The 14,356-nt window shown below is 39.0% G+C and overlaps 1 protein-coding gene across 2 annotated transcripts in view; it reads right to left on the reverse strand.

The window, feature by feature from the left end:
* Ppp2r3a (protein phosphatase 2 regulatory subunit B''alpha) overlaps nucleotides 1–14,356 on the reverse strand; it is a 140,092-nt gene that overhangs the window by 40,969 nt on the left and 84,767 nt on the right. For both annotated transcript variants that reach the window (XM_038321845.1, XM_038321847.1), the window contains one exon: nucleotides 14,151–14,225. In XM_038321845.1, coding sequence (XP_038177773.1) covers nucleotides 14,151–14,225 — 75 coding nt within the window. The remainder of the gene's footprint in view (nucleotides 1–14,150; nucleotides 14,226–14,356) is intronic.

The following is a 14,356-nucleotide window of genomic DNA, read 5'->3' on the forward strand; positions in this document are numbered from 1 at the left end:
GCTACCTGAGGGTTGTCAAGAGACTTGACCCTAGAGGGGTTCCCAGGTTTCCAGGGAGACGCCCCCAGTTAGTTCCTTGGGCAGCTGAGGAGAGGGAGCCTGAAAAGGCCAGTTCCTATAGCCATACTGATGAATTTCTTGCATATCACCATAGAACCTCCACCTGACGATAGATGAAGAAAATGACAGAGCCCCACATTGGAGCACCGGACTGAGCTCCCAAGGTCCTGATGAGGAGCAGAAGGAGAGAGAACATGAGAAAGAAAGTCAGGACTGTGAGGGAACCTCCAGCTGGCGACAGATGGGGAAGGTGACTGAGCCCCACACTGGAGCACTGGACTGAGCTCCCAAGGTCCTGATGAGGAGCAGAAGGAGCGAGAACATGAGGGAGAAAGTCAGGAACGTGAGGGGTGCGTTCACTCATGGAGACGGTGGGACAGAACTAAAGGGAGATCACCAACTCCAGTTGGAATGGGACTGATGGATCATGCGACCAAACCCGTCTCTCTGAATGTGGCCAACAGCGGGGGCTGACTGAGAAGCAAAGGACAATGGCGCTGGGCTCTGATTCTTCTGCATGGACGGGCTCTGTGGGAGCCTTCTCAGCTTGGTTGATCACCTTCCTGGACCTGGGGGGGAGTTGGGAGGACCTTGGACTTAGCATAGAGTGGGGAACCCTGATGGCTCCTTGGCCTTGAGAGGGAGGGAGGGGAGGTATGGGTGGAGGGAAGGGGAGGGAAGGGGGAGAAGGAGGGGAGGGAAGGGGGAGGAGGAGCGGAGGGAGGGGGGAGGAGGAGGAGGGAAGGAGATGGAAATTTTTAAATATAAAAAAAATAAACCATGAGGAAAAAAAAAAAGAAGCACTACTACAGCTAGAAATCACATATAGACCTTTACATAGTGATAGTGGGTAACTTTAATACCCAGCTCTTTCCAATAAAAAGGTCATGCAGATCATCCAGACACAAATGAAACAGAGAAATGCTGGGGCTAAATAATGTCATAAATCAATGGGACACAGTAGACATTTATATAGAAGAATATACTTTATTCTCAGCAGCTGATGGAGCGTTCTCCAAAACTACCATATTTGGACATGAAACAAGTCTCAACAGATACAAGAAAACTGAAGTAACATCCAGCCTTCTTCCTGACCACCATGGGTTAAAGATGGATATCAACAACAGAAACAACACAGAGTGTACAAATGTGTGAAAACTGAACAACTCACTACTGAGTGAAAAATGGGCAAAACAGAACTCAAGAAGGACTGAATGAAAATGCAAGCATGCTGTCCTCACACCTATCAGACACAATGTCCTCACACCTATCAGACACAATGTCCTCACACCTATCAGACACAATGTCCTCACACCTATCAGACACAATGTCCTCACACCTATCAGACACAATGAAGGCAGTTTTAAGAGGCATGTTCTCAGCATTGAGTGTCTACGTGAACTGGAGAAATCTCAGTAACTCAGTGACACACATGAAAGCCCTGAAACAACAAGAAGAAATAATACCCTGAAATAGCAGAATGCAAGAAATAATCAAATTCACTGATGAAATCAATGAAAAAAAAACCCAAATTACAAAGAATTAATGAAAGTTGCTTTTTTTTTTTGAGAAAAATCAACAAAACTGACAAACCCTTAGCCAAACTAACTAAAAGACTGAGGGAGAAGTAGAAAGTAGAAAAAGACAAGATCTCCTGAGTAAACTGGGAGCATGGGGACCTTAGTGGAGGGTTGGAAGGGGAGGGAAGAAGAAGGATGAGGAATAGAGAAAAATTTAGAGCTCAATAAAAATCAATAAAAAAATGGAAAAAAGACTGGGGGAGAATATGTAAATTAATAAAATAAGAGATGAAAATGGAGACATTATAACAGACACTGAGGAATCATAAGGACATAACTTAAAAAAATCTATACTCTACTGAACTGAGAAACTTAAAAGTGGATGAATTTCTTGATATATATTACCTACCCAAGTTAATTCAAGACCAAATAAGCAATTTAAACAGACCCATAACTCCTCATCTCCTAGCGAAATAGAAGTAGCAATTAAAAATCTTCTAACCAGCCACATAACTTTTGACTTATAATTTGCCCTGCCTACAAAATTTGCTGGGGTAAAGCTGGTACAGAAATTAAGGGAGCAGCTAAATAATGACTGGTCCAGCTTGAGGCCCCACACCATAAGAAGGAGTCCACTTCTGACCCTGACTGAGAGCTAGGACCCAGAGGCTGGACAGTCCAGAGACCTAGGATAGAACCATACATGACTGCAAAAAAAGTCAATGAAATGATTCTGGTATACTCATAGATTTCTGCCTAGCCTAATTGTCAATAGCAAGGTTTCACCCAGCAACGGATGAAAACAGATGTAGAGACCCACAGCCAAGCATTGGTGGCACTTCGGGAGTTCTGTGGAAGAGGGGAAGGAAGGACTGTGAGAACCACAGAATCAACTAACCTGGGCTCACAGAGACTGAACCACCAACCAGAGAGCCAGCTTGGGACTGACCTTGGCCCTCTGCATATACGTTTGTTGTGTAGCTTGGTTGTCTTTTGCAGAACCCTAACAGCCGGAACGGGCTGGCTCTGACTCTGTTACCTGCTTTTGGGACCCTTTCCTCCTACTAGATTGCCTTCTCCAGCCTCAGTAGAATATGAGATGCCTAGTCTTCCTGCAACTTGATATGCCAGGGTTGGCTGATACACAAGGGAAACTGTTCTTTTCTGAACAGAAAGGAGGAGGAATGGGTGGGGGGAGTAGTGAAGGTTACGGGGAGGAACTGGGAGGAGAGGAGGGAGGCAGGGGAAACTGTGATCAGGCTGTAAAAAATAAGTTGATTTAATTAAAAAAAGCAAAGATCAGGGCCAGATGGATTCAGCATAGAATTCTACCAGACTGTCAAAGAAAGAATTAACCTCTGTTCAAATTATTCTGCAAAATAGAAACCGAGGGACTTTTCCTATTTTAAAAAATATTTATTTATTAAATATACAATATTCTGTCTGTGTGTATGCCTGCAGGCCAGAAGAGGACACCAGATCCCATTACAGATGGTTGTGAGCCACCCTGTGGTTGCTGGGAATTGAACTCAGGACCTTTGGAAGAGCAGGCAATGCTCTTAACCTCTGAGCCATCTCTCCAGCCCATCCTATTTTTTTTTTAAGACAGAGTTTTTCTGTGTAGTCCTGGCTGTCCTGGAACTCAGTCTGGAGATCAGGCTGGCCTTCAACTCACAGAGATCCACCTGCCTCTGCCTCCCAAGTGCTGGAATTAAAGACATGTACCACCACTACTTAGCTCCTAATTTGTTTTTATAGGTCACAATTACTCTGATATCCAAACCACACAAAGAGCCAACAAAAAAAAAAAGAAAATTATAGACCAATGGCCCTTATGAATACAGATGCAAAGATTCTAAATAAAGTACTTGCAAATTAAATCCAAGAATACATCAGCCGGGCGGCAGTGGCGCACACCTTTAATCCCAGCACTCGGGAGGCAGAGGCAGGCAGATCTCTGTGAGTTCGAGACCAGCCTGGTCTACAAGAGCTAGTTCCAGGACAGGCTCCAATGCTACAGAGAAACCCTGTCTCGAAAAACCAAAAAAAAAAAAAAAAAGAATACATCAAAAATATTTTCCACCATGATCAAATTGGCTTCATCCCAGAGATAGTGATGGTTCACATGTGTGAACATAATCCACCAGATTGAAAGACAAAAATGACATGATCATCTCATTAGGTGTAAAAAAGGCCTTTGAAAAAAAGCATCCATTCATGATAAAAATCCTGGAGAGATTAGGAACACATGGGACATACGTAATAAAGGCAAGTCTACAGCCAATACCAACCTAACAGAAACTCAAATCACATCTACTAAAAATCAAGAACAAGACAAAAAAATTCACTCTCTCCATACCTAGTTAATATAATACTTGAAGTCTTAGCCAGAGCGGTAAGACAACTGGATAAAGGGAATACAAATAGGAAAGGAGAAATCAAAGTACCTTTATTTGCAGAGGATATAATTTTATACATAAAAGATCCTAAAAACTCCACATCTGATAAACATTTCTAGCATTTTGCTTGATTTGCTAGATACAAAATCAACACACAAATCAGTAGGCTTCCTATATACAAATGACAAACAGACAGAGAACAAGTACTTTTCACAACAGCCTAATAAAGATCTTGGAATAACTCTAATTAAGCAAGTTAGACTTGTGTAAAAAAAACTTTAAGAATGCCAAAATAAATTGAAGAAGATACCAGAAGATTGAAAGCTTTCCTATGCTCACGGATTGATAAGATTAATATTGTGAAGATGGCTACCTTACCAAAAGCAATCTACATATTCAATGTAATCTCCATCAAAATTCCAATTCTTCACCTGACTTTCGACAAATAAGACAAAAATACACATTAAAAAAAAGGACAGCATCTTTAACAAATGGTGTTGGTCAAACTGGATGGTTGCATGTAGAAAAATACAAATAGATCCATATTTATCACCCTGTATAAAACTCAACTCCAAATGGATCAAGGACCTCAGTGTAAGACTTGCTAGCCTGAGTCTAACAGAAATGATAAGTGGGGAATAGATTTGACTAACTGGTACAGGAAAGACTTTCTGAACAAGGCACCAATAACACAGGCACTAAGACCAGAAATAATAAAAGGGATCTCAATGAAGCTGAAAAGCTTCTGTATTGCAAAGGACATTGTCATTTGGGGAAAGCAGCAGCCTACAGAATAGGAAAGGATCTTTACTAATTATGCATCTGATAGAGGATGAGTATCTAAAACTAAAACTAAAAACACTGAACAACAATAAAGCAAGCAACCCAAATTTAAAAAAATATGGTGTTGAACTAAGCAGAGAATTATCAAAAGATGAAACAGAAATTGCTGGAAAACAGTTAAAGAAATGTTAAACATCTTCAGCCATCAGGGAAATGCAAATTAAAACTACTTTGAGATTTCATCTTACCACAGTCAGAATGACCAAGTCCAAGAAAACACATGGTGACACATGCTGGCAAGGATATGGGGAAAGGGGAACATTCATCCATTGTTGGGGGAGTAGTAGATGCGGTTACAGTTACTTTGGAACTCTGGCAGTTCCTCAGGAAGCTGGGAATCATTCTATCTCAAGATCCAGCTATACTTGTTCTGGGCATATATCCAAAAGGACTGCCTTTACATTCTACTAGAGAGATACTTGCTCATCCACATTTAGTGCTGCTCCATTCATAATAGCCATTAATTGAAAACAGCAAAGATACTCATCAACTTATGAATGGATAACAAAAATGTGTTATATTTACCTAATAGAATACTATTTAACTATTAAGAAAAATTAAATTATAAAATTCTCAGGTAAGGGGCTGGAGATATGTCTTAGTGGTCAAGAGCACTGCTTGCTCTTCCAGAGGTCCTGAGCTCAATTACCAGCAACCACATGGTCACTCAAAACCATCTGTAATAAGATTTGACACCCTCTCCTGACCAGCAGGCATACATGTAGACAGAATACTATATACATAATAAATAAATATTAAAAAATTCCCAGGTAAATGGATGGAGCTAGAAAAAATCATCCTGAGTGAGGCAACCCAGATCTAAAGAGACAAATATTATATGTTTTCTCTTCTATGTAATGTTAGCTTTTAAGCTTTCAACATGTGTGCTACAATCTGAAAAACCACAGAGGTTAAGTACTGAGTAAAGGTCTAGTGGGGAGGACCGTTCTCCCAAGGAGGGGGAATAGGATATATTGTATGGAGATAAAAAGGAGAAACTAGAATTAAGAAGATTAAATAGGGAGAGGGATGGAAGAGAAAGGTAAATGGGGGAATATGGGGAGGCACAACTAACACTAAAGGATGTTTAAAAACCTTATGGGAACTTATTACTGTAGAAATGTTCTAAAATATATACATATATGAAATAAATCTAAATGGAGTCACCAAATAATAGGAGAGACAATGCCTGCCCCAACTAGACATCTTATGTTACCAAGTTAAATAAACCTCCAGTGCCAGAATTGAGTTACATCTTGTTGAGACTTTGGTCCTATGGAAACCCCAAATATTACAGGTTATTGCCAAAGGTATTGGCTACTCTCTGCAACCTAATGATAAGTAAGCCCCATTGCCGAAGACATATTTATGTATGTCACTGAATACAGAGAGGTAAAGTTGGTGCTAACTAGAAGCTTCACTCCTGCTGGAATTCATGGTATGGGAATATACTCTACATGCTACCAGAGGAAAAAGGTAATCATCAATTTTCTAGCTACAAACCCTGGTTACCTGTAACAGTGACTTGCCTGGAAGATATAGCAATAGTGGCACAAATGTTATAAAAGTAACCAACCACTGTTCTTTTATTTTTTATTATTTATTTATTTTTTAAATTTGAAACGGTTTCACTGTATAACAGCTCTGGCTGTCTTGGAAATCACTCTGTAGATAAGGCTTGCGTCCAACTCACAGAGATCCACCCACTTCTGCCTCCCAAGTGCTGAGATTAAAGGCATGTGCCACCACTGCCTGGCAACCAACCACCTTTTAATTGGGCTTTAAAAGCCCACACTGTGAGATGAAACCCAGACCTGACACTGCTAAAGCGGCCATGAACCTGAGACTAGATCGTCCATGGGCATAGGGGAAACCTACTACTATTATTCTGCTAAAGGAATATAGCAATAAAATGACTATAATTATATTTTATATATAGTAATTTTATAATTAATATTTCCTTCAAATCAGTATTTTTGTCTGTGATACATAAATATGTAGAAAATATAAAAGTGAACAATAAAGATATTACTCATGCAGCAAAGGCTGAATCTAAGGGAACAGACTGGAGTGAAGATGTCGTCACAATCTGAACGTCTGACTCCTGGGCAGAAGCAGCAGTTGGAATAGAGGACAGAATTAGAACCACTAAGAAGAGCCCTTATACTCATCAAATGCTACAATATAAGGGAGACTTTCCAAAATTAACTCTATATAAAGCAATGGGTTTGTATGAAGTCATGAAGTTACTTTTTGTCAAGTTCTTAGGCTGAAGTGGACAGGACTGATTGATGTATTAGGTAGAAGCCAGAGGTAGCTGGTGTTTAATTTCTCCATTGTCCTAAGCATTCAGATTCAGAGGTTCTTGATGAATGAGGATACATGTTATTTATTTGTTGTTATGAGTTTATATGCACTGCATGCATACAAGCATTCTTAGAGGCCATAAGAGGGCTTCAGATCCCCTGGAACTGGAGTCACAGGTACTTGTCAGTCATCACAAAGGTACTGGGATCCAAACAGCTCTTTTGCAAGAGTAGTAAGTTCTTTTAACCACTGGACAATCTTTCCAGTCCCAAAAGATGTGTCTTATTCAGTGTAGTATCCTCTCCATAAGCTTGACATTAAAAGTCAAGTCATTTAAAAAGAAAAAAAAGGACTCTCAGTACAGAACAGAAATTTCATTTGACTTGGAATGGTGATACATGCCTGTAATCCCAACAGAGGCAGAAGGATCACAAATTAGAGTCCTGTCTGACCTACATAGTAAGTTCTAGGCTAGCCTGGGTTATACTGTAAAACCCTGTCTCCAATAAAACAAAGAAAAAACCATTTATAAAACACCACACGCTCTTTCATAGTCAATTTCTTAAAAAAGAAAGAAAAAAAGAAACAACTACCACCCCCCTCACCAGGTTCTCACTATGTATCCCTAGCTAGCCAAGAACTTAATATGTAGACCAGGCTAGCCTCAAACTCATAGATCCACTTGCTTTTGCCTCCTGAGTGCTGGGATTAAAGGTGTGTACTACTACTTCTGGCAATTCCTACAAAAATTTAAATCTATCTATCTACCTATCTATCTATCTATCTATCTATCTATCTATCTATCTATCTATCTATCTATCTATCTATCTATCTATCGAGACAGGGTTCCTCTGTAGCTTTGGAGCCTGTCCTGGAACTAGCTCTTGTAGACTACTAGGCTAGTCACTAATTTACAGAGATCCGCCTGCCTCTGCCTCCCGAGTGCTGGGATTAAAGGCGTGCACTACCACTACCCAATGTAAATTTATTTCTTGGTTTAGATTATTTTTATTATTATTAAGTTAAAGTATGTATTCTATTCAAATATATAATTTATGAAAGCAAGATATATTATAAAACTTTGCATTATTTTTTTCTCCTACTTTAAAAAATTTTTGTAATATGTAATAAATTTTGTAATAAATTATGTAATATGTTTATGTTAAATGTGATCAGAAGCACCTATATGTAAGTGGGTGTCCATGGAGTCCAGAAGAGGGCAGCACATTTCCCTGGAGATGGAGTTACATGTAGTTTTTTTTCTTTGGTTTTTTGATACAAGGTTTCTCTGTAGCTTTGGAGCCTCTCCTGGATCTAGCTCTTGTAGACCAGGTTGGGAGTTACATGTAGTTTTGAGCTGTCCATGTGGGTGCTAGGGCCAAACTCTGGTTCTCTGGAAGAGTTTTTATCTGTGGAACCATTTTTTTTTTCCAGCCTCTTATCTACCTTTTGGCAGAATTTAAAACTTCCATGTTTTATGTGATGGAGAGATACATCAGTGATTAAGAGCACTTGTTGCTCTTGCAGAAGACCTAAGTTTGGTTCCCAGCACCCACATGGTGGCTCCCAACCATCTGATCCAAGGGATCTGATGCCCTCTTCTGACATCTGTGGCACCAGGCAGGCATGTGATAAACATACATACATGCAAGCAAAATACTCATACATGTAAAATAAAATAAACCATAATTTTGTTAGGTGTGCTCTGTTGTGAGTCTTTGCTAAGTGGCTTCTTTAGCAAAGTAAAATATTGCATTTGCATCTTGCATTTCCCAGTCTCCACATTCTGAGGCTCAACTCCATAGCACATTTATTTGTTTCCCCATTATGGAGTCTGCATTTTTCATCACTGAAGTAGGGCTACCATCTAGTGGTGAAAGCAATATAGCAGCTCTCCATCATGCTTGCTATTTAACATTTTAAAATACAAGAAAATAACAAGAATCATTATTTACTGCCAGTGAGAGGAATGAAACAATCGCTCACCAAGATCTAGTCAACCTGACAGACAAGTTGAATCTATGTCAGTTTCATATATATACATGTGGAAACTAATTCACAATATAGGCCGAAGGGAAATGTTTGACTCTATTACATGCTAGTTTTAAAAGTAGATTAAGTACAGACAGAAATTAACAAAGAATTCTAACTACAGGTGATGAGTGCAGATAGACACACTCAAACAACAGGAGCCTGGCTCTTCTACCTGGAAAGGCATAGTGAATGGAGCACTAATTCATTCTTTCATTGTTATGGCTATGAAATTTCTTCAATGTCTTTCTAAATAACTTGGAAAACTAAAAATTTTCAAAAACTGTGATTTCTTTCTCTGTCAAGAGAAAAGGGGAACGGGTTTAAAAGTTCTTAGTGGTGAGAAGTAGCAATGGCACAGCTTAGTCACTCCAGCCTAAAGTGATAGATACAGGCCAAGCGAGACACCATCTGCGTGAGCCTCAGAATAACTGCACTGCTGATGCCAGTGCCATGAAGAAGTCTTTGAAGGCTTATTGCTCACTTCAAAAACTTAAACGGGCCGCCTGCTTTTTCAAAAGCTGGCATATGTTAGCATGCATAAGCAGAGCATTTATTCACCAACACACAAAACTGCAATCCAAAGGCTGTAATTTACTAGTATTTCATATTTCACTTTCACTCACAATCAAAAGGCTTTTTTCCATTGGTAATGTTCAGGAAATAAAGAATATGGGCTTATTTATAGAGTAATTTTTTACTTAGTTGATGTTCTTTCTAGTCTAAAAACTGACAAAACAGTTACCAAAATAAAATATATATTCCTGTATCACAGACTTTCATGATTTATGTAATTATGATCTTCACTGTTTTTGCTATGAGCAGGCTCTCTTTAGCTTGGTCACTTTCATGCCCAAGAATACAATTAAACAATTTATACTAGACCTTATGTTGCATTTGTTCTAGAAAAAACTCACTGTACTTTAAAAAAATATCAAAGTTCCAACTACTTCATGACATTATTTGACTAGATTTCATCATGGAAAGAGCACTCGAAAGAACAGATAAGCAATGAAAAGTTCTGCTTTTAGATACTCACGGTTATATTTTTGTTTTGACCTATTTGTGGCACTGGGACACTGCATGCCAGACAAGTGCTTTACTGCTGCGCCACACACATTCCCAGCCCTTTATTACTGCACTTCTTCTCTGCACTTCTTTTGGGGGGTTGGTATAAGATTACTGCAGTAGCAGTTATTCCGTATCTCTGTATGGTAGAGTCACATTCTGTACTTCCAAGTGAGTCTTGATACTCCAGTTCATGCTGCTGTCTCAACTGCTCTATTATTGTTAAAAGTACTTTGCAGCTTAATGCCTATTTCTGAGCAATAGATTCATTCTTGTAAATTGGAGACAAAGTAGCACAATATTAACACCAAAATATGAATAAATTATAAACATGTAAGCAATCATATGCAAACACCATAAAAATGGTAACAGCAGAGACAACTAACTGTATCCTATGAGTGACTATTTTTTTGTACAAAAATTATTGAGCTGATTTTCTAAAAAAAAAAATGGGGTTTTGTGGCTTTTTTCTTTAAAATCATAAACTTCTTGGGTCCTAGTTGCTGGAATACCATTGACTACTATAGGTTCAGGCATATCAAAAAATAGCACACTAGATAGAATGAAGAATATCTCTTCACTTTTCTGTTCATTAAGTTCTTTTCTGATAATGAATTCAAAATAAAACACTTTTCAAGATTTTTCTATCTTTTTTTTTTTTTTTTTAAAGAGGACCTTACTTCATGGCCCAGGCTGGTCTTCCAAACTTCCTTCTGCCTCAGCCTCTGAAATAGCTGGAATTATATTCACACACTGAAAAACTTCAGTTATGCTGTTAATGTGCCCTGAGTTTACAGACTAGCTAATAACCAAGACTGAATAATTCCCTTTGGATCTGCAGAATTAATGTAGAATTATTTAAAAAACTTGGTGTGTATGTATGCGTGTGTGCCCACACATGTACGTAGGATGAGAACCACCTGTAGGAGTTCTGAACTGTTACTATGTGGTCTGGGGACTGAACTCAAGTCCACTTACCACTTAGTGGTAAGTACCTTGACCTGCTGAGCCATCTCAAGAATGCAGACTCCTTAAGCAAGAATAATTTCACAGTATTAGGCATGTAGCTCAGTTGTAGGATACCTGTCTAATCTCAAAAAAGAAAAATTTTAAAAAAGAGAATTATTTTGCTTACTTAATATTACATGTGTGGCTGTTAAGTGGCATCATATTTGAGTACTGAACCAGATAAATAAAATATGTAAATAAAGTTCATTTTCTCATGTAGTTTATATTATAGACAGACAATAAGCAAAAAAATTAAATGTCAGAAAAGAGTTAAGAAAAATGAAGCAGAAAGTGATCTGGGGCAATCTAAGCAAGAATCTGGAAGTGAGGGTGAATCAGTGTAATGTGAATGAAAACCTGCAGGAGAGCATTCTATGTCAGGGAGGAGGAGGAGCAAAGCACCCGAAGCAGAAATGGGCTTCCTAGTCACAGTGAGGAGAGGCAGAGGGCAGAGAGTTATTAGCAAGCAAGGTTAGGAATGAAAGGTTGGTTCATCATATGTAAATCAATAAATATAATTGCACCACTTAACTATACTTAAGGACAGAAATCACATGATCATTTTGATAGTACAGAAAAGGAGTTTGACAAAGTTGAACATACCTTAATGATAAAACTACTGGAGAGACAGGCGGTGGTGGCGCACGCCTTTAATCCCAGAACTAGGGAGGCAGAAGCAGGTGGATCTCTGTGTTTTCGAGGCCAGCCTGGTCTACAAGAGCTAGTTCCAGGACAGCTAGGACTGCTACACAGAGAAACCTTGTCTTGAAAAACAAACGAATAAACAAAACCCCCCAAAACAAAAAATCCAAACCAAACCAAACCAAAAAAACTCCTTGAGAAATTAGTAATAGATGGAAAATACCTCAAAATAATAAAAACTATATATGACATATCTTTATGTCAACATTATATTAAAAGGAAAAAAATACTAGTGTTTTTTTTCTAAAATTTGGAACAAGACAAGGATGCTCACTCCCTCTACTCTTCTGAGTCTTAGCTAGAGTAGTAAGAAAAGAGAAAGATATAAAAGAGATACAATGAGGAAAAGAAATAAAACTCTCTATTTGCAGATGACAAAATCCCATACTTAAAGACCCTGCCATAGCTGGGTGGTAGGGTGCATGTCTTTAATCCCAGTACCTGAGAGGCAGAGGCAGGCATATTTCTCTGAGTTTAAGATCAGCCTGGTCTACATAGTGAGTTCCTGAAAAAAAACCCTTACATTTTTCTTTTAAAATTTAATCTTTCCTTCCTTCCTTCCTTCCTTCCTTCCTTCCTTCCTTCCTTCCTTCCTCCCTCCCTCCCTCCCTCTCTCCCTCCCTCCCCCGTCTCTGTCTCTCTGCCACCCCCCCCCCCCCCATATACACATGCCATGGTGTGTGAGTACGGAGGTCAGAGAACAACTTATGGGAGTTGATTCTCTTTTTCCATCGTGTTGTTCCAGGTACCAAACTCTGGTCATTAGGTTTGCTGGCTAGGGTGCTGAGCCTTTTTTCTTTGTTTGTTTGTTTTGGAAACAGGGTCTTTCTGTGTAGTCCTGGAACTTGCTTTGTAGACTTGAATGGCTTTCAAATTCATAGAGATTCACCAGCCTTTGCCTCCTTAGTGCTTGGATTTAAAAGCAGGCATCACTGTCTAGCTGCTGAGTTTTCTTACTGGTCAACATCTTACAAAGTTTTCTAGCATCAAAAGAAAACCAATGGAAAAGCAAAGAAAGATATTTCAACAAGAGGAAACTACTCAAATAATGTAGTAGCCAACTGTTATATTAGAACTATACTCTCAAAATGACAGAATTCTCCCTAGAGGAGACTACCCTGTTGAGATGTTATCTAAGTAAGCCATTGGCAAAGGCTGTCTCATTTGAATCTATCTGTGAATATGAGGTGTGCCTTGAGCTTGTGTTTTGAATACCCATTTGGGCCGAGGCATCACTGCTGGCCTGTACCCTCTTACTCATGATGACATTTACCTGTGACTCACTAGATCAGACTGTACCTCAGAAACAAGGAGTGTGAGCACCTCACAAACTGGAGTTGTGAGCATGCTATTCTATATTCTAGATTCCTACATGGTCTGTTCTCTGTTTACACATAAGCTACATCTCCTTATCTCTAGACACAACGTTAGGGGTCTAGAAACATCATTTTTGAGGAGCTAAACTGTTTTTTTTTTTTTTTTTTTTTTTTTTTTTTTTTTGGTTTTTCGAGACAAGGTTTCTCTGTGGCTTTGGAGCCTGTCCTGGAACTAGCTCTTGTAGACCAGGCTGGTCTCGAACTCACAGAGATCCGCCTGCCTCTGCCTCCCGAGTGCTGGGATTAAAGGCATGCGCCACCACCGCCCGGCGGAGCTAAACTGTTAACAATTATTTTCAGTATTACTTGAAAATGCTAAAGCTCAACCAAATATGAAAAATTCTAAGAGCAAAGACACTGGATAGAAAGGTGGATTAGAGGTTAAGAGCACTGGTTGCTCTTCCAGAGGATCCAGGTTCAATTCCTAGCACCCACATGGTAGCTCACAGCATTCTTGAAGCTCCAGTGGGAATCTGATCCCCTCTTGGCTTCCTCAGGAACCGCATGCACGTGAGCACTGACCCTCATGGAAGTGAAACACTCACAAAAGTAAAAATAAATCTCAGAAAAGAATAATTATATGTTTCATAATACCAGACAGAATATCAGTGCAATTTTATACCACAGACCTCTGTTAAGTATTGACCCACATATGAAAGGATATAAATATAAATAAAATATTACCCATTTATTTTTACTTTTTACCTTCTTTCCATTTAAAATAATCATTATAGCCCAAATTACCTTCTGTACAACAGTGTGAAAGTCTGGATGCTAGACAACAATAAAGAGATGACTTAAGCAGTTTGATTATGACACATCAGCACTCATCTTACCGTGGTGATATAGCGGGAATGGAATTCCGGAGCATCTTTCAGGAAGGTGAGGCCAGGGTGTGTATCTACCACATCCTTAAAAAGATTGAAATCAAAACAAAGTTAATAAATAAACATTAAAAAAATTATTCAGAAACCTTTCCTTCTTGTGGAAAAAGCAGATAGTTGAGCAAATATTCTATTCTGGAATACTGTACAGTACACTG

The sequence above is a fragment of the Arvicola amphibius genome, chromosome 3 (genome assembly GCF_903992535.2).
Source record: "Arvicola amphibius chromosome 3, mArvAmp1.2, whole genome shotgun sequence".
NCBI classification, from domain to species: Eukaryota; Metazoa; Chordata; class Mammalia; order Rodentia; family Cricetidae; genus Arvicola; species Arvicola amphibius.